A 25,639-nucleotide genomic window follows, 5' to 3' on the forward strand; every position below is an offset into this window, starting at 1 on the left:
GTTTGCACTGAATCTGTAGATCACTTTGGATAGTATTGACATCTTAACACTATTAAGTCTTCCTACCCATGAACACAGATGTCTTTCCGTTTATTTAGGTCTTTAATTCTTTCAGCAATGTTTTGTAGTTCTCAGTATATAAGTCTTTCACTTCCTTGTTTACGTTTACTCCTAGGTATTTTATTCTTTCAGATGCTATTATAAATAGGATTGTTTTATTAATTTCCTTTTTGGATTGTTTGTTGCAGGTGTATAGAAACACAAGTGATTTTTGTGTGCTGATCTTACACCCTGCAACTTTATTAGCTCTAGCAGCTTTCTTGTGGATTTTTCATACAGTTGTCCCTTGGTATCTGCCAGGTTTTGGCTCCAGGACCCCCCCCGGGGTACCAAAATCCACAGATGCTGAAGTCTCTTATACAAAATGGGGTAGTATTTGCACATAACCTATGCACATCCTCCCATATATTTAAGTCATCTCTAGATTACTTATGTTACTTAATACAGTGTAAATACTATGTAAATAGTTTTTACACTGTATCATTTAGGGATAAATGGTAAGAAAAAAAGGTCTATACATGTTCAGTACAGATGCAACCATTGTAGGCCTTTTGATTCCCAGTTGGTTGAATCCACAGATGTAGAACTCACAGATATGGAGGGTCAACTGTATATAAGATCATGTCATCTACGAAGAGAGATAGTTTTACATCTTCCTGTCCAATTTGGGTGCCTTTCATTTCTTTTTCTTATCTAATTGCTCTGGCTGGAACTTCCAGTACAATACTGAATAGCAGTGGTAAAAGGGGGCTTCCTTGTCTTGTTCTTCATCTTAGGGAGAAATCTTTCAGTCTTTTGACATTGAGTATGATGCTAGCTGTTTTTTTTTTTTTTTTTTTTTGTAGGTGCTCTTTATCATGTTGAGGAAGTTCCCTTCTATTCCTAGTTTTCTGCTTTTACTGTGAAAGGGTGTTGGATTTTATCAAATGCCTTTTCTGCATCAATTAAGAGGATCATATGTTTTTTCCCCCTTGTTCTAGTAATGTGGTGTATTACATAGATTGATTTTCTTGTGTTGAACTACCCTTGCATTCCTGGGATCTTCCTCTTTTTTGATTTACTTTTTCATTTTGATGGAGCACATCCTCCTGTGGCTTCCTGGGGAAAGGTGCACAGGAGGTAAAAGTTTGAAACTTTGTATGTTTAAAAATGTTCTGCCTTCACATTTGTTTGACAGCTTGGCTGAGTACAGAATTCTAGGGTGGAAATAAATTTCCTTTGGAATTGTGAAGACATTGCTCCACTCTCTTGCTTCCAGCATTGCTATTGAGAAGTTCAACACTATAGTGACTCATGTTCATTTGGATGAGACCTCTTTTATTCACTCTGGAAGCTTTTTAGATCTTCTCTCTGTTCTCAATATTCTGACATCTCAAAATAACGTAGCTTGGTGACATTCCTTTTGCATTCATTGCGCTGGGCATTCAGTGTGACTTTTCAATTTGTAGACTATTGTCTCTCACCTACATGAAATTTCCTTTTTTCTTTGGTGATGAAGAGTGGCCCTGAGCTAACATCTATGCCAACCTTCCTCTATTTTGTATGTGGGACACCTCCACAGCATGGCTTGATGAGTGATGCAGGTCCGTGCCCGGGATCTGAATCCACGAACCCAGGCCACCGAAGTGGAGCATGCTGAACTTAACCACTATGCCCCCAGGTCAGCCCCAAAATTTCCTTTTTATTTTATTTTATTTTTATGTATGTATGTATGTATGTATGTATGTATGTATTTATGAAGATTGGCCCTGTGCTAACATCTGTTGCCAATCTTCCTCTTTTTCTTTTTCCTCCCCAAAGCCCCAGTACACAGTTGTGTATCATAGTTGTAGCGTTGTAGCTCTTCTATATGGGACGTCACCTCAGCATGGCTTGATGAGCGGTGAGTAGGCCCACGCCCAGGATCTGAACCAGTGAACCCTGGGCCACCAAAGCAGAATGCACGAACTTAACCGCTGCGCTACCGGGCCGGCCCTTGTTTTTATTTTATATAGTTTTTTTCTGTTTTCTCTTATTGGCATTCTTATTAGTTGTACATTGGACCTCCAGCAAGGCCTCTAATTTCCTCATTCATTCCCATTTTTCACCTCTTTGTCTTTTAGTTTACTTTCTTGGCAATATCCTCATCTTTATCTTTCAACACTTGAGTTGCATTATTTTGTCTCTGCAACCACATTTTAAATTTCCAAAGTCCTTTCTTGTCTCTTAATCTTTCTTTTCTAACAGCACGGCTGGTAGAGGACTGGCTTCCGACAAGTGGAAAGATCAACTCTTCCACTGTGATAGGCAGGAAGGAGGAAGGATGGATGTGGGTGGGAGGAGACTGGCAGATAAGGTGGCAGGAAGGTGGGGGGCATCCCTTCTGATGACTTCCATTTTCTCTGTGACGTAGATGGTGAGGACATCTGTTGAGACAATAGGAGGGTAACGGGGTAGGAGGTTTGAGGAGCATGATAAGAGAAGTCACAGCTAACCCCCCAAAAAGCTCGGCTGCCTCCTGGGCAGCTCTGAGGGTTCACAGTGAAGCCAGAGGCCATCAGTCAACCACAGCACCCATCTGCTCGGTCAGGTAAGCTCCTGGTCAAGACGCGGAGATGACGGGCTCTTGGGCAGCTCTATGGTTGGTACTCTTCTAGCCAAGCAGTCTGGAAGAGCAGCGGGGCAAGGGAATTAAGGATATTGACAAGAAAGGGGTTGACGTGACTGGATGTGGCATTTTAGCCACTTCCCCGTCTGCTCACATAGCCTCTGGGAACCACAACAAACTCGAACCGTTCAGCTTGACATTCCCCACCTGAAAGTCTGATGTTATTTTAAAAACTGGAGGCTTCCTTGAATTTCCTCGCCTTGACCACTTAGAAACTGTCATGCATCAGGCCCTTTGTACACTGTTCTCTGGGGGTTCCCGTTGTTTATATCTCTCAATGTAGACAAGCATATCCATTTATCTTTGTTCTTTGTTTCTTACCTTTAAAATAGAATAAAAATCAGATTCTTTAGGACCCCTAACAGCAAAGAGAACACTTTATTCTCTTCAGTAAACAGCACTATTGGTATTTATCTTGTGTTTTCTGGATGTTTTATCATGAAAATAGAAACGAACTCTGCATATTATCCAGTTGTTCAAGTTTATTTATGTTGTTTCAATACATTGACAAACACAGCACATTTTGTTTGTAACTTTTTCTCCTTCAAGAGTCACGAGTCACTTTATCTTAAACCAGAGAATTCTATTAAAGAACGCACGTGTGCACGCACACACACACACACACACACACACACACGAGGCAAGTACAAAAAATGTAACGCCACCAAAGTGCATGTGAATGAAAGTGCAAACAGGCTTCATTTTCAAACTCTGGGATCACTCTCTCTGCTTCAAGAATTAAATAGAAATGTCCCCACTGCCCTAGGCCAGGGCTGGGCAAGGGCTGGGCGAGGCTGCTGGGGGCCAAAATGTAAGTGGTGTCTGCTGCTGGAGAGCAGGGCAGAGGGCACAGGGCACTGGGCACCGGTGCCAACTCCTTCCCCTCATTGCGCTCCCAGGTCAAGGGTCAATGATCCCATTTGGGGACAGGATGGGGGTGAAGGGGCAGTGGGGTAGACAAAAGGCAGAGTTTTTTCTTTTTTTATGATTTGGTCTCTTTCCAGAAAGTTTTACATTGGTGCAGAAAGTGCTGAGGCCTCAAAGTTCGGAGGCTGGGGGCCCTTTTCTCCAAGACCCTTAGTCCACCCTGCCTTTCCCGTAGGCAAGCATTAGGAGCGTGGCTGGCAGATCCACATCTCGAAGCTCTCCGAGCCCTGCTCCTTAGAAGTGGTGAGATGCCACAGCACAGCTGTGCATACTTGCTGCCTTCTCCTCACACCAGAAAGCCAGCGAGCATCTCGCCTCAGTTTCAGAGAAGAGCAGACAAGGCCAAGGAGCTGGTGCGTTTTGCCACCACCCATGCAAACAAGCTAGAGAGGCTCAGGCTTGCTCCTCCTTCCTCTTGGCCAAGGGGGCACCAATGCAACCTCTGTAACCCCAACCCTCAGCCAGGGGCAGGGCCCGCTTAGCTTCCTCTCAGGAAGGCTGTGCTCAGAGCTGCCAACTACAGGCTGAAAGGGAAGGGACATCTGAAGCCCTGCGGGAGCTCAGCTGGGGGGACGAATGGCTGTCCTGGCAAAGCTGTCTGGGCCCACGTGAGAGAGGGTCCCCGACTGGGCTGGGGCAGGAATCAACAGAGCTTTGGGTTTCCCGCCTCTACAGGAAAGATAAAGCTTCATATTTTAATAATAGCCCTTGACATTTTCCCAGCACCAAGCCTCACATCTGCACCCTGTCAAACACTTCTGAGAGCGCCCTACACACACACACACACACACACACACACACACACGACTGAGAGAAGGGGTCTTGGGAAGGCCCCCCTGGCTCCACACCCTGCAGGCCCATCTCAGCACCCGGGGCCACCAGAGCTTGGCAGTTGCCCCTCACCTCCAGTGGGGCCTCTGTCCCCACCCCTCAAGGCTGGGAGGCAGGTTTGGCAGTGGCTCAGTGGAGGCTGGGTGCCCACTTAGACAGAAAAGTCGAAGTCCCAGAGCCCCAGCAGGCTCCCGGTTGGCAGTGCAAGACAGATGGAGAGTGGTAAGAAAGGCTTAAAGGACACAGAAGAATTCACTTTCCCAACTCAAGTGGTCTTTGTAAGACTCCTCAAGAGCAAGACATTTAAGGGACAGGCAGAATGTGATGTCATGGGGTGTGTGTGCTAGACAGAGTGCTACATGCCCACGGCAGGAGGCTTGGCAGGCATGGAGCCCTCACCCCATGGGCAATATCTTGGCTGAGATCCATGCCTGCAGAAAAGGATGCTATGCCCAGCTTTGGGAGCCACCATGCCTGCTGGAGCTGCTGCTCTGGCCAAAGACCCCAGATCGTCTGACATACCTTTGGGCTGGCCTCGGCTACCTAGCTGGCAGGCGGCTTCCTCCCGACGTCGACACAGGAAGGGAGTTGGGGAACAGCTGTGGAACCTTAACCTCGGCCGCAGAGGTAAAGCAGGCTCTAAACACCCACTGTGCTGGAAACAGGACTTGGCGTGGGACACAAATGCCAAGTGGTCCAGAACTGGGCATGTTTAAGAAGGCATCTCAGCTCAGAATCTCCCAATTCTGAGCAAAAGGGAGCAAGGCAGCCAGAGACTCCCAATGGATCCTATGAAAACATGTTTCCGAGGCTCACCCATCTAAGGGGGAAGAGCCAGTGGGGTCTGGCTGGGCCAAGGCTGGGGACACTGCCCAGGAAACCAGGCAGCAGAATGAGGGCAGCAAAATCAGAAAAGGAGGGAGGTATCTTTTTGAGTAAACATGTTTGGGGCAGGGTTACTTCTTGGTAGGAGGAAAGGAGATAAGGAAAGAAAAGCAGAGAGAGATGCTGAAGAGAAAAGGGCCTCAGATCGGAGGACTCCCGTTCTACCAGACTGTTCTCAACTGCTAAGAAAAAGACCCGAAGGGTGATAGAACAAGTCAACTGGAGATGTGGGGCTGCCAGAGGCAGGGCGTCTCCAAGCTACTCCATCAGTAATGCTCCCCCAGCCCAGTCACACCTCACCGCTGTGCCTGGTGGCAGGTGAGCTCCAGGACTGGGCAGCAAGGACTCCATCTCCCCCAGGGCTCCTCTGCTCCCATGTACCTTGTAGGAAGCAGCCCCGGAGAGAAGGACCAGCCCTGGTAAGATAGAGACGGTGGTGGGGGTGCAGGTGGGACGTGAGGAACTCGAGTCGGGAAGGAAGCATCAGCTGCAGAGGGAGGCCCAGCTGGGCTGGAGCCAGTCACTTTAAGGTGTCATCGGCGTTTTTGAACATGAGAATGGCATTATAGATCTTCAAGGCTGGACCCAGCTTGACGCTCATGATCTTCACAATGTCTGCCTGTGTCAGCAAAAGGAAGGCCTCGCCGTCAATCATCTGAGGGGTCGGGGGAGGCGGAAAGAGGAGAAGGTGGAGAGGGTCATGGGGAGGGGGTGAAGGGTGGGGGGATGTGCATGGGAGTGGGGAGGGGAGAAAGAAAATTGGAGAAAAGGATATGGGGGGAGGGAAGGAGGAGGGAGAAGGAGAAGGAAGGCAAAGGAGAAAGGAGTAGGGAGGGAGAAAGGAAAAAAGGAAGACAGCAATGCGGACAGAGAAGGAAAGAAAGACATCCACTGGCTCCCCCATGTCCACACACACATTCTTTCTCTTTCCCTTTCTCTCTTTCTGCTGACCGATCTGGATTTCAGTGTGTATTTGTATAACATCTTCTGAGTCCTCACTGACACTGGCTTCAAAAAACCTGCTGTTGCTGTCCCCACAGGAACCCACTGGTCAAGCTTAGTGCTGCTAACAGTAAACAAGGAGACACTGTGGGTATTCCAACGTGATGCCGTATGAGGTACGTGGTGTTACCTGTGAGCTACCCTTGAGAGAGTGAGCGAGAAAGGGGGTGGGGAGGGGGAGAGAGAGAGAGGAAAGAGGAGGAGCGAGGAAGAGAGAGATTTGATCTGAATCTAACCAAGCTCCTGGATCTAACTTCCAGTTTAGAGGAAATACAGGGGATAGTGGAACAAGTTAAGTGACACCACAAGGAAGCAATGAGATGAATCCAGAAGGGCACATTCTGCAAGACTTTTTTCAATGTCATGAAAAAGAAGAAAGAAAAAAAAAGAGAAGAGACTATTCTAGAATAAGAGTTATTTAAGAGGCATAACAACCCAAACCAATCATGTGGACCTTGTTTGGATCCTGGCTCAAGAACACCAACTGCAAATGATATTCTGGGCACAACCAGGGAAATCTGAATACAGCCAGGGTATCAGGTGATATGAAGGCATTACTGTCAATTTGCTAGGTGGGATAACAATGTGGTGGTTATGCAGAGAAAGACTTTAGTTTTTTGAGATGCATGCTAAAGTACTCAGGGGTGAAATGCCATGATATCCATTATTTACTTAAAATTACTTCATCTAAAAACAGGTGTCGGGTGGCCCAGTGACGTAGTGGTTAAGTGCATGCACTCTGCTGCTGGCAGCCCGGGTTTGGATCTGGGCACGCATCAAGGCACCGCTTGTCAGGCCATGCTGTGGCAGCGTCCCATATAAAGTGGAGGAAGATGGGCACAGATGTTAGCCCAGGGCCAGTCTTCCTCAGCAAAAAAAAGAGGAGGATTGGCATGGATGTTAGCTCAGGGCTGATCTTCCTCACACACAAAAAATAAATAAATAAATAAAATAAATAAAAACAGGTGACACAAATATGGAAACTGTCGATAATTTCTAACTCCAGGGGATGGGTACCTGGGTAGGGACAGGGAGGGAAGAAGCCAGTTGTGGAGGAGGGAATGAGATGAAGAGAGCTCGGGAGAGGGCTATGTGAGGCTAGGGACGGGAGTGGGGGGTGTTGAGCAAACAGGGCATTGTCTCTCAGAGGGTGGGCTCTGGCTGGGCTGGGGAGCCCCTGGGCAGGAGAACCATGTGGACCGGACCTTGTCCCACCATTTAGCCTGAAGAAGCCCTTCCTCTGGGACTCCTTTTTTGAGGAGGCACCATCCCTCCTATGCCCAATCCTTAAGAATCATGGCAAATAAAACACTTCTATGGTGTTTCTTACATACCCGGCTCTGTTCTTAAACACTTTTTGTATATTAATTCATTTAGTCCTCACAACACCCCTATGAAGCAGTACCAGTGTTACCCCCATTTTATAGATGGGGAAACTGAGGCAGAAGGGCTAAGGAATTTGCCCAAGATACACCTGGTTTGTAGGTGCTGGAGCTGTGACTCCAGAGCGTGTGCTCTTAACCACTGTGAGCCATGGAGAGGGGCTCCCATGCATATGATTCATGCAGCTCCGGGGGTGATGCCCCCCAAGCCTGGCCCTGCCCATGAGCCTCCTCACATCCAGCTCCACAGACTGAACTACGGATCCTTCCCAAATCACTGGGTGTTTTCTGCCTCGGACCTCTGCTCCCTGTATCACCCCTGCCTGGTAGCCCTTCTCTCTGTCGGCCGGCTGAACCCCAGTGCTTCTCCCAATGTTCAGAGATGCCCGCTCCTGCCACTCTGCCTGGAGCTCACACAGTTCAACAAACTCCACTGAACTGTATGGGTCTGCTCACTTGTCTGCCAGGAGCGCCAGATGGCTGCTTATCTGATATTTAGTGGGTGCTCAGTGAACAATGAAAGGGTGAATAAAAGGGTCTCTGAGATGTGGCAATGGGCAGGATGCATCTCAGAGAGGCTGGCGACCTTAGAGGTTAAACTGGGTCGGGGCAATGAACCCCATACAGCTGTCCTCCCACCAGCTATGAGAAAAGTTTCCTGGTCCTTCACTATTCACTAACCAAAGAAGCTCTGAAAACTGGCACTTCTGATGGCTAAACATCTTCTAAAAATAAAGAAAGAAAAGAAAAGCCTAATAGCTAAAAGTTCCTGATGAGATTATCTGTGTTATGCTTCCTTTCAAACACCCTAAGGTGACCTGTCAAGTGCAAATGGGCCTCCCAGGTCTAATGTCTGGGGTCAGGTGAGTAAGTGCACGTCCCCCATCCTATCCATGCAGATGGCACCTAAGACAAGGAGATCAAAGGCGGAGCAGTTCCCAGAGTCTGCCATTCCACTGTCTCTCCAGTGCCTGCTCGATGGGAGAAGTGCCCCAGATACTAAGAGTTGTGTGGGGGACCCATCAGCCACATGGCCATCCCAGGAGGCAACACCCTTAGACCTATGGAGCCCTCTCTGCTGATCTCAGCAGATGTGTCTGTGCAGAAACACCCAATTCCAGACACCCTGTGCTGGTTAGGCTCTGGGGTTCCCTCTCAGTGGTTCCACTGAATCACAGAGCCTGGACCAGGAAGAGCTGGGGCCACTACCGCTAAGTGGCCTTGACATCTTACAATTCAGAATATGAAGAAAAGGAATCCTAGACATAGTTAAATATGCAGCATGGATTTTTATGAGAGCTCATTTATTATTATTCAGAAAACCCATTGGTATGGTTCCTGTGCATCACCTGGACCTTTCTCACCAGGTAATCGCCAAGGACCAGATTCTAGGTTCTTCAAAGCAAAGACTGGAGTTTGTGGTCTAGCAATTTGGGACTAAGTAAGGGGACAATGAGATCATTTCAGAACATACAAGATGTATGTATGCTGGTGTGTATGGGGAGTTTCGAGACATAATATTAGGAAAAAGGTCATGTTCTGACCTTGAAGGTAGAGGACATCAACAGAAAAATGCATAAAATGAACCAAATGCAATAATCCACCCTAAGCAATAGCCCACAGTACTGTGGATAGGACCGGAGAATTTGTCAAGTGGAGGTAACCCGAATAGATCCTTAGAGAGCCACGTGTGGAATGTTTAACACAGGCCAGGCTAAAACCTAATCAGTACTGTCAAAACTTGATTGAGGAGACTTCTATGCTATCACAACAGAAAGACATGGCCCACAAGGAACCCAAGAAAAAGGGACATTCAGGGAGCAGGAAGTCGCCACTGTTTATCCAGCTGCACTATTAGCAGAGCTTGCCAGGCCCTCTCTGTCCTTCCATGACACCTGGCACACACCTCTCTCGGAGCCCTTACCACACTCTGCCAGAAGCAGCATTTACAATTCTGTCTCCCCTACCCGGGGAGCCTTGAGAGCAGGGACTTCTGTATCCTCATCACCTTACACTGGGCCAGGCACACAGTCGACATCAATTATTTGCTGAATAAATTAAACAATACACAAGAGCTACAATAAAGGTGACTAAGAGAGGACTGGGCAGACTTTCCTTAGGACCATCAATGCTGACTACCAGACTGGACAGACTACCCATAAGACCATCTACCCACTTTGCTCTAATTTCTGACTCATGAAGCATTGCTCTAATGACTGGTCTGCATCCCAGCTGGAGAGAATCTTGACCGATATGCCTGAATGCCTTCAATGCATCAGTTCAGCCAGAAAGAGCCCACTCCCTGGAGCACGGTCCTCACTGGAGAAACTAATGACGTGGACCAGATGCTGGAGAAGGCAATCCTCAGCCCCCACAAAGGTCCTGCTCGACTCTGAGTCTCTATTTGATGCTGGTGACCCACAAGCACACCTTCCCGCTTCTTGGTCATTCTTTTTTGTATCACAGACAATGCTGAACCGAGATACGCAGCAGACGTTCCTGGGAGAGAGAGCCCTTCTCCCAACAAGTGGAGAATGCCAGAGCATCAAACTCTTGGGTAGCTCTGTAGCTGGCTGAACAACTGCACTCAAACAGTGCTGATTTATGACCTGATGTCACCTAAAGGAAGATCTCTAATGGGTGCCACGTGGTTCTGCTCTGTCTCATTAAACATGTGTGGTGAAGACTTGGTTGAGGACACAGAAAGCTTAGTTATCAAATGTACAAGTTGTATGAGGCTGGAAAGGATTATTAATATCAGAGATGATAGAATCAAGATTTAAAACAATGAGATTATGGAACCAATAAGATAACATTTAATAGGGATAAATGCAAAGTTTTACATTAGGTTGATAAAAAAAAAAACCCAGTGGTACAAGAAACACGCTGGAAAACTTGGTTAGACTATAATGGAAAATTGACATAAAAGGCACTTGGGGACTTTCATGAACCCCAAACTGGTGTGATGTGGCTATAATAAAGCTAGTGCAAACCAAAGCTTTGTTAATAAAAATATAGGGTTCAAATTTAGGGGAAGAGAAAACAACCCAAATGTCCATTAACAGGAAAACTGTGGGATACTCATAAAATGGAGCACTACTCAGCAATAAAAATGAACAAACTACTGGTGTACACAACAAGGATGAACCTCAAAAGCATTATACTGAGTGAAAAGAGATAGACAAAGAAGAGTACGTGCTGTATGATTCCATGTATATGAAGTTCAAGGACGGATAAAATTAATTTTTGGTGCTAGAAATCAGAAAAGTGATTGCCTATGAGGGTGGGCACTGACAAAAAGGGCCAAGAAAGAACTTTCTGGTATGATGGAAATGTTTTATATCTTGATTGAAGTATTGGGGTCAGGGTGTATACATTTCACAAAACTTGTGGAATTGTACTTTTAAGACGTGTGCATTTCACTCCATGTAAATTTTATCTTCATTAAAAAACATCTAGGTGTCCGTTCATCAATTGTAACAAATGCACCACTCTGGCGAGTGATGTTGATAATGGGGGAGGCTGTGCATGTGTTGGGGCACGGGGATATATGGGAAATCTCTGTACCTTCCTCTCAGTTTTGCTGTGAACCTAAAACTACTCCAAAAAAGTAGTCTTTTTAAAAGCAAAACCAAAAAACATCTAGGGGAGCAGCCCAGTGTGTTCTGTGTTGGTCAGAGGGCATCTGAACCACAGGGTGCAGCTCTGAACACACACATTATAGTAATCTTTGACCAACCCAGAAGGCAAGCACCCAGAACGGGGAGGAGTTTGACAGCTCCACCACACAAGGATCCGATGGAGAAACTGACTGTGTTGGGCCTGGATAAAGAGATTCTTCCAGGGAAAGAGGAGCAGACTTCTTTCTTACGGGCATCTGACCTGGGTGAGAGCATCTATAGGGAGCCAAGACTAGCCTTTCCTGGGTGAAGAGAGATGTGCATATTCTTTGGAAGGAAGACCTAAACAAACTCAAAGGTCCCTTTCAGTCTTAAATTCTACAAATCAGGAGAGTCACGATAAAGTTCTTTATTCAAGGACAACTACACATTAAAAGTCAGAACTACCATTGATTGAGCCCTCATTGTATTAGGCCTTCTGGGATAGTGATATGATTTATATATTACTCTATAGTATTGCTACATAATAGTATATATGCTAGTGATATAAGTATGCTAGACATTCTGGAACAGTGATCCATCATCATTTCTACTGCTCACAATGGCCCTGCAACGTAGTCATCATTATACTCACTTTCTCTCCATTTTACAGATAAGAAGATGCAGACTCAGAGAGAGCACAGAGCTCAGTTTGGCAGAACTGGGATTCAAAACCAAACTGTCTGCAAAGTGAGAGTTCTTTTGTCTACAACTCCTGCTTCTTATCTTTGGTAAGCTTTGGGGTCTTGATTTTAAGTGTATGTTAGGATCCTTGCAGTAAATGGCAATACCTGTGCCATTCAAAACATGTTTTAAATTTATTGACTGTTGCTAGTGAAGCTAAGTTTGGAAAATGAAAGTTTGGGCAGAGAGCAGAGGGGTGAATGGAATCCTGTCTGCACAATGCTTTTTCCTTCCTGAGGACGGTCTGAACACAGGGTTCGCAAGTGGGGCCTCGGTCCATACCAGATTTTCCCCAGAGACATGGATCACCATGACTGGCCTCATCCAGGTGGGATGACAGAGGGCCCTCCCTAGCTGGGGGCAGTGCTGGTGAGGGCACCTGCTTCCTGCCATCTCAGTGACGGTGACCCTTCTGTCCCACTCTGCACTTGCACCTTACCTCATCCTTGAAGAGTCGTGCTTGGTCCTCACAACCTGTCAAGGTCTGAACGAAGCCGAAGACCTTGGAAACCAAAAAAAGACATGTTGCCAAGGGGACAGGAGCTTGGAAGTGTAGGAGAGAGGTGGGCCTACAGGGCCACGGTGCCTTCTGGGCTGTGACAGGGTTGCTTTTTCTTATCAGCCTAAGAGGATCCTGTGTCTCTGTGCTGTTGGGTGTGCAGGCGAGGTCCCTTGCTCTCGAGGTCCAGAGCTGAAGCCTGTCTCTCCTGCTGGATTTCCAGCTGGACTAGCAGCATGTCCCTCTCTCTATCCACCAGGATGGGCCTATCAGACAGTCTCTAGTCAGCCCTGCTGGGCAGCCAGGAGGGACTACGGACCAGAGGGACGAGCAGGAGGTAGTATCAGGAGCAGCGTCAATGTCAGGAGAAGCATAGGGCTCTGCCTGGTGAGGGCCTTTCCTGAGCCTTCGTGTCAGGGTGTGATGAGAAGGCAGAGTAGGGGAGGAGGAAGAGGGAGGGGCCCTTGCTCCTCACCTCATCAATGGTCCACTTGGCGACTGCTGAGGCCGAGATGCCCGCCACTCCTGGAAGGAGCTTGCAGTGCTGCTCCCAGCACACTGAGAGTGAACGGTCAGGGTGGGCCGACAGGGCTGACATGAAGAGGGACTGGTGCATGACATCGGTAGTTAGTGCTAGAAAGCAGAGGCAGAGGCTGGCAGGCCGATGCTAAGCACTAACCTAGTCCATGAAGCTTGCTCAAACCCAAGCCACTCAGGAGGACCATAGCCTCCTTCTGATAGCCTTGCAGAGCCAAGAGCGTGATCTAGATCTGACTCTTCATTCGGTGCTCACTCCTGGTAAAGGGGGTTCCTCACTTTACAGACTCTTAGGCCGGCTGTTTGGAATGACTCTACCCCCATCTCTCTGAGGCCGCATCACCCTGGGCCCTACAAAGCTGCTCTCTTGGAGATCCTGCAGGACCCCTGAAAACACCATTCTTCAGATACCTTGCATCAAAATGGCCCCCAATATCCAAGCAAGCTCAGCCCCGATATCAGAAGCCCATTCTGTTTGCCCTCCTTTTCCTACGACCTTTTGGGACCTGACCAACTCTCGCAGAGCCAGGGTGATTCTGTTTGAGAATCAGAATTACCCTGCCCAGTCTGCAGCCCACCCCTCTAGCCGCTGCCACTGCCTCAAGCTCCATTCCTCTCTCTTACTCCTGCAGCCTGGTCTGCTTCGCTACCTGCATACCGGCCCCGTGCCTACTCGGGTACCTAGAACGTGATCCATGGTCCACCTGCCAGCTCCCTCATTGCCTGTCACTCTGCTTCCTGATCTGTTCTCGGAATCCCCGGCTCCTGACCTCCAGCCTCAAAGCTGCTCTACGATCTAATGAGTGACGCTGTTCTGCTTGGCCTCCTCCTTGGCCAGGCCTGGTGCTCATCCACTTGGACTTCACCTACCTCTGGTGGCTCCGACAAACCTTGCCCCCACCCACCTTACCAAGGCCTTGGGCCATGTGGCCACTATGCCACAGGACCCTGCCTCTGCCCATAGTCCAGAACTCTTTCCTGTTCACTGGGTGCTAATTCAAGACACGTGGATGCAGCACCCCGCTGCCCTCTTCCCACAGGCCCTCCCCTGCTCACCCGACTGTCCTCCCCTCTCTCCCCTTAGCTTCAGCCTTTCACCCTGACTCCTCTGCACCTCGCAGTCATCCTCAGAGCCTCTCAGACCCCCTTACCAGCCCCACTGACTGTTGTGTAACTCTGCCTGCCTGCTGCCCTCTCTGCTCATCAGCCCAAACCTGAGCTCCTGCTCACACTGCGAACAGCTCCACCTGCAGCACCACGGAGGAGCCGGCTTCCCTGCGCAGCTCAGCCAGCTCTCTCAGGACCCACCGGGGTGCATCCAGACCTCCCATGACAGTTACCACCACTAGCACCTTATTTATCTGGTCATAGGTTTGGCCTCCTGTCCTCCCAGGTGCCCCTCTTTGAAGCTCTCTGTCTGGTTCTCTATGCACCATGGGGAGGGATTTGGGGGACAACGCCAAGTCTATAGGGAGCTTTGCTCATCTTTCTTCCCAGAACACGGGACAGCAGCTCTCACAGGCAGTCACAGTGTCTTATCTAACTGCAAATCATTTAGCTGGTCAGAAACAGTTTCTCTTGTTGTTGTTGTTTTTTTTTTTTGGCTTATAAAAACAGATATTTATTTATCACGGTCTGGAGGCTGGGAAGCCCAAGATCAAGGCACCAGCAGATTCAGTGTCTGGTGAAGGTCCACTTCCTGGTTCCTAGACGGCTTTTTTCTTGCTGTGTCCTCAGACGGCAGAAGGGGTGAGGGAGTTCTCTGGAGCCTCTTTTATAAATGCACTAATCCCACACATGAGGGCCCCACTCTCATGACCCAATCACCTCTCAAAGTCCCCCACCTCCAACTACTATCACATTGGGGATTAGGTTTCAACATACGAATTTTGAAGGGATACAAATAGTCAGTCTATAGCACTATTATTATTAGAAGTTAGCAAACATTTGCAGGATAGGCATTGTGGAAAAGCTGGGGGAGCCATGGGAAAAAACAATACACAGCGTAGTGGAAGACACACATGGGACTCAGAATCAGAGACAGGGTTAGTTCCTTCCTATCTTGCTCTTTAATCCTGGGCAAGTCACTTAATACGGGTCTCAGTTTCCTCATCTGTAAATGAACTGGTTGGGTAAGGAAATCTCTGTGGTTTCCTCTTGTTCTTTCAAAGAGCTGACACTCATGGGCTTGAACAGCCCTGTGAGCAGGACAGGCACAATGGAGTCCTGTCCTCTCCAGGCAGCCTTCCTCACGGAGCTGTTCACCAGCAAACCCCAGAGCCCAACTGAGGAGGTCACCCATAGATGTGTCAGAAGTCTCTTCTGGAACAAAATCCAGAGTGACCAGTGTCCCCTCTGTGCGAGAGCCAGCTGGTAGAGCAAGGGAACCCTGCACAGAGGTCGGAGACCTGGGCTCTGTCCCCTGCTCTGTCCCTGAAGTGACTTGTGTCCTTGGGTGAGTCCTCTCTGGGTCACAGCCTCAGTCTCTGGAAAGACTTAACTTCCGAGTTCTCAGGGTAATTCTGGAATGAACACGGTAGGCAAGCACCCTCTGGAGGTCAGAACGGTGGCCCTGCAATGGAAGCTGACCAGGTGTACCATGGGTGGACAGAAGAGGTGCCCGCTGCATTCCCACCCCCGGAAGTCCTCACTCTGAGGGCCTGGAGGCTGGCAAAACCCTCTTCACTCAGGCCTGAGGCTGCAGGAACAGCCTGCTGTTTCCACCAAGAGGAAATAGTACAGAACAGCAGCAAGAGAGAGTCAGGCAAGAGATCAGGATTAATAACAATCCCCACAGGTTACTAAGCACTTTATATGGATCATCTCATTTAAGCCTCCCACTCCCTTTTAAGATTGGCACTATTATCATCAGTATTTTACAGATGAGGGAGCTGAGGCTCAGAGAGGTGGCGTCACCTGCCCAAGGTCTCACAGCCTGTAAAAGGTAGTGTGACTTCAGGGCTATCCTTTTAATCACCAGCTGTACACTGCCCAGGCTACAGAGGCTGTTCCTGAAGAACTGGAATAGCTTGGGTCCTGCCCAGAAACCGTGCAACGAACCAGGTGATTTCTCAAGGTCTCTTCTTGCCTTAAAATGATGTGCATTCAACTCAACCGAGGCAAGGTCCTCAGCATCCCTGCTGTGTATCAGGCCCTGGGCCAGCAGCTAAAGATGCAAGATGAAGTTTTCACCCAATGGAGGGCTCAGTCACCTTGTCCCTCCCGTTGGAGCATGCTATGGGCTGAACTGTGTCCCCCCAAATTCATATGTTGAAGTCCTAACCCCCAGAACCTCACGATGTGACTGTATTACCTTTAAAGGGTGATTTTAAAGAGGTGATTTCAAAGAGATGATTAAGGTAAAATCATGCCATTAGGGTCGGCCCTAATCCACTCTGACTGGTGTCTTTACAAGAAGAGGAAATTTAGACACACAGAGAGACACCAGGCGCGCATGCACACAGAGGAAAGATCACGTGAGGACACAGCGAGAAGGTGGCCATCCACAAGTCAAGGAGAGAGAGGAAACCAAACCCCCTGATACTTGGATCTTGAACTTTTACCTCCAAAAGCATGAGAAAATAAATTTCTGTTGTTTAAGCCCCTCAATCTGTGGTGCTCTGTTATGGCAGCTGAGCTGACTCAGACAAACAGGGTGGAGAAGTGAACTGACATTTGGGTTAGTGCTTTATGTCTATGAAACCAGCAACATGTGGCAAAAGTCAGACCCAAGTTTAAATCCCAGCACTGCCCTTACAAGGTGAATGACCGTGGGCAAACGACTTCACTCTCTGAGCCTCCCATGCCTCTTCTCTAGAAGGAGAGAATGATATCCACATTACAGGGTGCTTGTCAGAGTCATCCACAGTAGATGTAGAGCACCTGAAACAGTGCTTTGCCCACAGCAGGTACTCAGTAAATGGCAGTAGTAGCTACTATTATTTCAGGTAGTTGACACCTAAAAGGCAGGTATTATTCATGTTTTCAAATGAGGAGACTGAGGCTCAGAGATGTTAAGTGACTTGCTCGAGATCACACAGCTAGAAAGTGACAGCCATGGCCTCCCTCCCAGGAAGCCTAGAATTGGGAAGAGCAGAGCCCAGAGCATCACCCTGGGCCATAGTAGAGAACCAGAGGCCCAGAGAGGCTCGTGCCTTTTCCACAGACGCACAGCAAGGCTGTGGGTGAAATGGGGCTGGAACCTAAGGTCACTTAAGGCCCCATCCTGTGCTCCTGTCACTGCTCTATGCTCCCCAAGTATCTCAGCCTTTCTTCCAGCTTCTCCTGCTCTGGGCCCTCGGGGCACTCATCCTACCACCAATTACTAAGCACTCATGTGAACACTTTGTGGAGGGGAGTAGGTGACCCGGGACTCACTCGAGAAATCTTCCTGCAGGATCTTCCGATACTTTGGAGGGCGTCCAATCCTGGAGAGAGAGGGACCAGGTCCGTGGCAGGGAATCAGTGCCTGGCCTGGCCCAAGAGGACACGAGGCCCTGCACCCTTGCCCTCCGCACCGGCCATGATGGCGAGGCTTCTTCCTTAGGGAGAAGCCCGAGAGGTTCCTCTTACGGGCCGAGGCCTCTGTGTCGGACAGCTCCGCCTTCAGCCGGCTCTGGTTCCTCTCAGCCAGTGGGCAGCCCGAGAGGCAATGGTGAGCTGTGAACTTGCCTGTGACGTGGCCAGAGCCGTCACAACCAGGAGTGGGGCACTTCCTGGGGAAGAAGAAGGCTTAAATGAGGCTGAATCCACTGGTTCCCACTCAGCCCTTCCCAACCCCAGCCCCATTTGGAGACTGTCTTGGTGAACCCTGCTCGGCCACACACAGTAGGTGTACAACAGACCCTCTCTGAACAATGCCCCCGGAGGTCTCTCAGCAGGAGCCCTTCACTCACCGATGGTGAAAGCTGTATTTGGAGGTCCTGGTGTGCGGTAGGCTCCGATAGCTGAGAGGGGGATAGCCACCAGGGGAGGCAGAGCTGGGCTCTCTGGGTCCTGGAGGAGCAGGAAGAAGAGTCAGCATCCGGTCCTGGTGTGGGGATGGAGGGCAGGGAAGGAAGTTTCCTGGGGAAAGTCAGCACTAGGAACTAGTTCCCAGGTACAGGGGCACTGAGCTAGGCTGACACCATTTCCTGCTACTGGCTATCCGCCCCTCTTTGGGGAATGAGGCCTTGGCTCTCATACACTTTGTTGAAACCAGCAGGCCATGTCCTCTGTCTCAGAGAAGGAGAACCCTCGGGGAAAAGCTCCAGTCGGAGCCAGTGGGGCACAGCTGTACCTTAGAAACCACATCAGGCAGATTCACGCTATTCTCTGTGTTTGTTTCCCTGTTTCCATCCCCAAGACTCTGGTAACTTTTTTAGGCTCTGCTCATGCTCGGAGAACAATTGAGAAGGATCAACACGCCATGTGAGACATGTGGTGGCAGCAGGGAAATAAGAGAGGGAATCCTGGGGGTGAGACTTGGGGCTGAGCAGTCCAATGACCTGACCTCTAACCCCTGCCTGCATGGGGACAGGGTTTTATTGAAGGGAGCCAGCATTTCCTTACACCCCAATGTATGCTCTGTGTGGCTCTGCTAGATGCTGAGAGAACTCCCAGGTGTCTAACCACCTTCTAAGCATATGCTCCCAAGTGAGCTTGCCCCTTCACACCTCATACCCCAAACCTGACAACTGGGGAAGCCATAAGCACTGCTTAGTGTAGCAGAGAGGGAGGATGGGGGATCCCAGAGCTCACTGTGGGCACGGGAGCCTGATTGTCAGAGCCCCCAGGGCAAGCTATAGGAGGGAAGTTGTTAGAGCTCGGGGGGCGGGGGCAGACATCAGTAGGAAAGGGTCAGTGCCCTAGGGGTACACACGGAGAGGAGGCTGCAGGGGATGCCCTGTCTTGGAGCACCAGCCCGCGGGGTGGATGTCTGGGTGGTCGGCGTCGATCCAGAAGTCATAGGCATGACTCCAGCCATCAAAGTGGAGCTGGGGAGGAAAGGCCCGTGGAGGTCAGGCATTCCTCGTGGAGGGAGACCAGCTCAGCCGGGAGGTCCTCCAGGCTCCAGCTCTCCCCATCCCTGGGGCCTGTCAGAAGCAAGATCCTGGAGTGGAAGAACCAAGGGGCCAACCCCACAATAATCCATCTTGGCTGCCGCATTTTCCAAGGGCTTCACTCATTAAGTTACTAGCATCTCCCATCAATCTGTGGGTAGGACAAGGATTATCAGGCTCATTTTACAGGTGAGACAGTTAAGGCTTAGACAGGGGCAATGACTTGCCAAGCCCACAAATGTAAGTCCCATATGGGGCTAAAATGAGATCCAAGATCTTCAGCCTCAAATTTAGAGCTCTCTTCCCCACAACGTGCAGCCTTCCTTATGTCTGGCTCATGCCATGCCCTTGACCTCTACCCACTGTAGAGAATTCCTGCCCAATCGGCCTGTCCACTCCCCCAGCCCGAGGGTCCTGAGCCACCTTTATCCGATGGTCCTCCACATCCTCCACGCTGGCCACACGAATCAGGGCTGGATTCCTGCGGTCCACGGCCTCCAGCTTCATGTTGACCAGGAAAGTGTGCGGGGGGCGCTGCAGGGGGACAGTGGCCTTCAGGCCAAGGGCCAGCTCAGCAGACCTGAGGCCCCAAGAAGGGAGCCCAAGTGCTGTGCCTGGGGAACTGTGGCCTGCCAAAGGTGGAGGCCAGGGCCCCATTCTGGCTGGCTGAGGCTCCACGCCTTCCTGAGCTCAGCTCTGGGAGCAGGGAGAGCCGACTCACCACCTTGAAGGCCCAGGTGGGCACAGCAGAGGCCCCAGTTTCTTCCAGATATTTCTCCCAACAGAAGCTATCAGGATCTGGGTAGTCTGGAGGAGAGGAGGAGAGCAACGTCTAGGCACCCAGGCATACAGGGGGAGCTCTCTGCCCCCAAGCAGGACCAGGAGCATGGAAGAGAGAGGCCCTTGGAGTACCATCTCCTCCCACATCACCACAGCCAGCTCCCTGGAGGCAGTCCTGAGGCAGTGAGGTGCTAATCAGAAGCAAGCACATCTCCACCTCACAGTTCACAGGGCTATCTGGCAACCCTGGCTCCCATCTCCCTCCTTGGCCGTTGCTCCAGCTCCAGCCCAGCCACATCTGAACCTCTGTCATACGTAGGCCAGCCCAATGCTCCCAAAGGGAAGGACATACTGTCTTCACTCTGGACTCCAGCTCCCTTGCTGAGGGAGTCACCTAACCTCCTTCCCTTAAACCTCAATGGAGTCAGGGGTTGACAGGCCTTCCCTAGAATCAAAGGATTCTCAACTCCCAGCAAAGAAGATGAGGCTCCAGGACACATCTGTCCCCTCACCCTGACCCTGAAGCCCCAGCTAATGAGGTACTGGTAAGGGATCAGGGGAGAGGGGCACGGGGCGAGGCCCGGGAAAGGGCGTTTGCTCAGGCTGCAGGGTCACCTTGTGGAGGGGTGAGGGTCTTTCCTTGCTTCTGGCACCAGCCCACTGGGTGGATGTAGGGGCTGCTGGGATCACACCTGCAACCCAAGAATACTTCACTGTCCCAAGTGAATCTTCGAGGCCCTGAGCCTGCCGTCCTATGACAGCATGGCTCAGGGCCACCATCACCCTACTTCCTAGTGAGAGCTACACAGATGGCTGATGAGAAAGTCAGAAAATCACAGCATTAACTAAAAACTCTAATGCCACCATAATATCTAAGGGAAAATCAGGAGCACAGGGGTTTGCTCATCTTAACTTGGGTATTTTTGGATGAAACATTTAATAGTGCATTGAGTTTCTTAGGATATAGACCAAATCCACAGAACAATTACACCCTAGAGCAAATATGAAGTCAGGACTGGGCCGGGTGCCCGAGGTCTGAAAGCATTGCCTCCCGCCTCCTGCCACCCCCTCACCCCTGAGGCCAAGTCTGGGCCCTCCCACTACCAGTAGTCGTAAGTATCGTCCCAGTCGTCAAAGTGCACCAGGAAGCGGCTGTCCACCACATCGGTCACACTGGCCACACAGACGAGGGATGGGTTCATGCGGTCGACAGCCTCCAGCTTCATGCCCACCTGGAAGCCCAGGGGTGGGGGACTCTGGGGGCAAGAAGAGGGGCTGCCACGGCCAGGCCCAGCCCGGCTATGCTAGCCCAGAAACCACTGGCAAAGGAAGAAGTAGGTTCCCTAGGAATCATGCCCAGGGGATAGGCAGGGGGAAGGCAGAAGAAATAGGCTGGAAAAGAGGGTCCCTCCAGGGCAGAATCATAGTCCCCAGCCCCAGGCCACTCAGGAACTTCTGGCCTTCAAGATGCACTCAGAGGAAGCCTCACTGTGGTGGAAGGTGAGTGACTGGCAGGGGGCCACGCATTCACCCAAAGAGTGTGCCAGGTGGAACACAAGCCTCCCCCACCCTATGAGGCAGGGGTCACCATCCTCATTTTTTAAGTAACTTGTCCAGGACCACAATGCTAGCCAATGGTGGAGCTTGGGTTTAACCAGTTTGATTTAAAAATCTGCATTCTCTGTCACCACAGTGGGTAGAACCCCACCAGTCACCTGAGAACCTGACAGTATGGTCTTGGGGCCCGACTGGAGTGGGGAGTAGCTGCCCCTTCCCAAACAGCACGGCCCACCGGAGTCCTGAACTTCCGATATGGTAATATTTCTCATGGGGGTTCCCTACACCTCTCAGACCTTTTGCTCGGGATTAGGAGATACTTTAGCTGCTGGATAAAGCTGCCAGTTGCCTTGAACAGAGAAAAAGACAAGGGGTGAGTTGTTGGGACTGAATGGGAGAGCCTCAGTGTTGGGCAAAAGGAAGGAACAAGCAGCTCCCAGAATAGAGGCATGGACCTTACACCAAGAACTGCCGAGCAGACCAAAGCAAGAAACAAGAACCAGGACCTCTCGCTGCCCAGGCTGAGAAAGTAGGCTGGGGGCTCCGAGGGGATGTGCAGAGGGGAAGATTTCTGCAGTAGGGAGGAGGCAGGGAATGGGGTGGGGGGGGGTGGATCTATAACCGGCTTCCCCTTCTGGCCCTTGGCCTGCCCAGCACAACCCTCCCATTTGGTGTGAGAAACCAGAACAAAGCTGAGAGCACTGGTAGATGAGCTCTCCTCTGATGAGCAGATACCCTGGGCCAGCTGCAGTGACTCTGTCCCAGGGGGCGGGTGTCCACTCTGGCTCAGGGGCACTCACGTGGCTCTGGCTCACAAACAGGTGCTTGGGGGCAGCCTGGGCTCTTGTGCTGCGCAGGTACTGGCTCCAGCTGAACTCCTCCTCCTTGTAACCTAGGCCCCTCGGGGGGGACGGACAGAGAGCCGTGCAGACAGAGGCTGGGCTGTGGCGAGGGCAACCCACGCAGAAGCAGCAGAATCAGGCAGGCCTGAGGAGCCCACAACCCTCAAGAACCTGCCCAGGGGCACCCTGCCACAGCAGGACACAACCTGAGTGGACATTCACAGGGCAAGGGCAAAGCAGAAGCCCTTGGGCCAAGTCATGCAGGATGTGATGAAGAGGCTGGCTGTGCAACCAGGAACAGGGAAGGAGGGGTCACGGGGAAGAAGAGGAGGGTCTGAGGGCTCACTGTCTCACAGACCGACCCCACGAGGCCTTACCTTTGGGGGGCTGCAGCTTGTGTCCAGTTTTCTCGAACCAGCCAGTGGGGTGAATGTCAGGGGAGTTGGCATTGATCCAGAAGTCGTGGCACTCGGGATACCCATCAAAGTGCAGTCGTAGGCGGTAGCCACACACCTAGCCCCATGAGGGGAAATCAGAGGGACTCTGATGCCAGCAGACACCCACTCCCTTTCTCTCACCTCTCCTGGCTCAGCGTGGGGGTCTCAGGGGCTCTGATGTTACTGATGTGAGCAGGTTCCCCACCCCAGCTCTCTTTGTTCCAGGTTCCCTTCCATCCTGAACTTTGCCCCATGCTCTCCCATCCTGCAATGAAAACAGTTCACGTACTCATTAGCCCTGAGTTCTGGCTGCAAGACAGGGAGATTCGCTGACATCCTCCTGCCCTTTCGAGCCCTGCTCAGAACACCGAGGGCACCTATCAAGGCTCAGGCTTGCTTAGGGCCCCGATGACCTTTCCTTCTGCCACCTTCTCTCACTGCTCCCACTCATACACTCTGCTCCGGCCTCACTGAGCTAACGGCAGTTCCTCAAACATGCGGCCTGGTCTATACCCAGAGCCTTTGCCCACTTTGGTTCTTCTGCCTGGAACACCCTACTCATTCATAACTCATCTCTCAAGACTCAGCAAAGGAGGCCCTTCCTCCATGAGGCTTCTCCTGCCCCGTGGGTGCCTCTCTGCTCACGTCTGTCGCCACCCCTATGGTATGTCGCTGATATGTTTATCTGGCTGATTCCCACACAACTGTGAGCTCCAAGAGGATGAGGACCTTATAGGACTCCTGCCAACATCCCTGCCCTCGGGATCTCTCCTCCTCAAGTCCCCCCAGACTGAAGTATACACCTACTCAGTACCATCAGCCGCCCTCACACTTTGTCTGGTTTTTGTTTGTCTTTCAGCTTTCTATGTGTTCCACCTTAATCCCCTACTAGATTGTGCGCTTTCTGAGGGCAGGGCAGTGTCTCTCTCATCTGAGTCCAGGCCCTCCCTGCCCCCAGCAGGCCCATCAATCTATCCTGAGAGACATCATCAGAATGGCGGTGCGGGCCTCAGCTCACCTCGGCCACAGTGAGGATGAAGTACATGGACGGGTGCTGAGGGTCGATGCCTTCCAACTTCATGCCCGGTCTGAAGCCATTCTTGTTATGAGGGACCGCCTGGTACTGTCAACGCACAGATTGGAGAGGACCCAGCTTCCATCCAGCCTTATCCTTGCCTAGTGGGCTTGGGGTGAAGGAGCTGCCTTTAGGTCCCACCCGCCTGGTACTACCAAAGGGGTTATTTGGGCGTCTTTAGTGCAGGGGTCCAGAGGGGGATGGATTAGCTCCAAGTCCCTTTAAAAATGTGGGCTGGGGCCGGCCCAGTGGCGCAAGCGGTTTAGTGCGTGAGCTCTGCTACGGCGGCCCGGGGTTCGCCGGTTTGGATCCCGAGCGCGCACCGACGCACTGCTTGTTGGGCCATGCTGTGGCGGTGTCCCATATAAGGTAGAGGAAGATGGGCACGGATGTTAGCTCAGGGCCAGTCTTCCTCGGAAATAAAACAGGAGGACTGGCATGAGACGTTAGCTCAGGGTTGATCTTCCTCACACAAATAAATAAAAATGTGGGCTGAGTCAGGGCTGGACTTAAGGGCTCCCCCTCACCTAAGTCATGGAAAGATTAGCATAGAGAATTGAATAGAATTCAAAAGTCTGCAGGCCCAGTGATGGGTGAGCCTGGGTCCCACCTCCCCATTTCTTCCCACCCTGGAAATCCCTTACAGTGAGCCCTTTTCTACTCCAGGCCCCTAACCAGTCTCTTCTCCTTCCATTCCGCCAGGCCGTTAAGGGATGTTAAATGCAGAAAACAGCAGAAGGCCTGCGTTTGGTGGAAAGTCCCTTGACTGGGAATACAAGCTTGTCCTAGGTGGAAATTGTCTCACTCACGTCCTGGAAGAGGCTGACAGGGGCAGTGATGGCCTTCTGCTCCTCGAGGTAGGACTCCCACGACCAGCCTTCCTTCTCCCCTGATGCTGTGGACAGGAGACAGACAGGCTGACTCCCAGGCTGCTCCTGATGTACTATTTACTCAGTTTCTTCTGACTCAACTCTACCTTAACCTTCAAAACAAACCTCTGTCTGTGGTCACATGCTGTCCCCTGGTCTCACTCAGCCACGATGGTGCCAGACGTGGAGGGCTCAGACCTCAGGTGAAACTCAGTCTCAGGTGAGGCTACACCAAATTCCATCTGCGCCTACCCTACCCCCAGGCCACTGCCAGAAGAACCCTGATTATATAGCAACTAACTGAGCTTACAAAGTCTCAGCTACAGAGGGACCCTGTTCTCTGACAAAGCTGAGTGACAAGTCCTGAGCGAGAGGACTTAATCACAGCGCCATCTAATCTCACAGGGAAAGAAGAGGAAAAAGAGAAATGAGAGAGAAAACATGAAAAGAAGAAACAGAGAAGAGAGAACACACGGAAATAAGAAACCCTCTTTTTCCGATTCTTCTTCCTCTGAACACTTACAGGTACACACAGAGACACAAACGTGCGTTATGTGTGTGTGGTGTGCCCACTGAGTAAAGACTGATGCCACAGCCCTCCCAGACATAGACAGGCTGTGCACACAAACACATACATGCACATGCTGTGGTCAGGGCCTACAGCCCTCGGACTGTTGGGGTCCTGGGGAGGGGGAGATGAATTCCCCTGCAGAACCTTCAATTTAGCCTGAGATGGAGACCTGGCCTCCAGCACGGAGGAGAAACACCCTTCAAAGGCCAGAATAGCTGGTGATGTGTAAGGTAGGCCCATAAGACCAGCCTGAGCTGCCTTCAACCGAAGGGCACAGGTAATTATAGAGGCACCAACTCGCAAAAATCAATTCACGTCCCTTGGGTATATACCTCCAGCTTCTTCTAGGAACTT

General features: G+C 50.7%; 1 protein-coding gene across 1 annotated transcript in view; it reads right to left on the reverse strand.

Annotated features, from left to right (window-relative positions):
• Positions 1 to 3,179: 3,179 nt before the first annotated feature.
• Positions 3,180 to 25,639, reverse strand: part of L3MBTL1 (L3MBTL histone methyl-lysine binding protein 1) — a 34,359-nt gene continuing 11,899 nt past the window's right edge. Inside the window, exons 7-21 of the mRNA XM_058562671.1 lie at positions 24,655 to 24,740; positions 23,789 to 23,893; positions 22,711 to 22,846; positions 22,292 to 22,383; positions 21,039 to 21,190; positions 20,550 to 20,626; positions 19,876 to 19,961; positions 19,578 to 19,688; positions 18,974 to 19,088; positions 18,009 to 18,108; positions 17,631 to 17,828; positions 17,491 to 17,540; positions 13,052 to 13,209; positions 12,517 to 12,579; positions 3,180 to 5,969 (exon numbers count right to left, since the gene is read on the reverse strand). Of these exons, the coding sequence (XP_058418654.1) occupies positions 5,871 to 5,969; positions 12,517 to 12,579; positions 13,052 to 13,209; positions 17,491 to 17,540; positions 17,631 to 17,828; positions 18,009 to 18,108; positions 18,974 to 19,088; positions 19,578 to 19,688; positions 19,876 to 19,961; positions 20,550 to 20,626; positions 21,039 to 21,190; positions 22,292 to 22,383; positions 22,711 to 22,846; positions 23,789 to 23,893; positions 24,655 to 24,740 (1,628 nt within the window). The 3' untranslated portion in view covers positions 3,180 to 5,870. The remainder of the gene's footprint in view (positions 5,970 to 12,516; positions 12,580 to 13,051; positions 13,210 to 17,490; positions 17,541 to 17,630; positions 17,829 to 18,008; positions 18,109 to 18,973; positions 19,089 to 19,577; positions 19,689 to 19,875; positions 19,962 to 20,549; positions 20,627 to 21,038; positions 21,191 to 22,291; positions 22,384 to 22,710; positions 22,847 to 23,788; positions 23,894 to 24,654; positions 24,741 to 25,639) is intronic.

The sequence above is a fragment of the Diceros bicornis genome, chromosome 19 (genome assembly GCF_020826845.1).
Source record: "Diceros bicornis minor isolate mBicDic1 chromosome 19, mDicBic1.mat.cur, whole genome shotgun sequence".
In the NCBI taxonomy this organism is placed as follows: domain Eukaryota; kingdom Metazoa; phylum Chordata; class Mammalia; order Perissodactyla; family Rhinocerotidae; genus Diceros; species Diceros bicornis.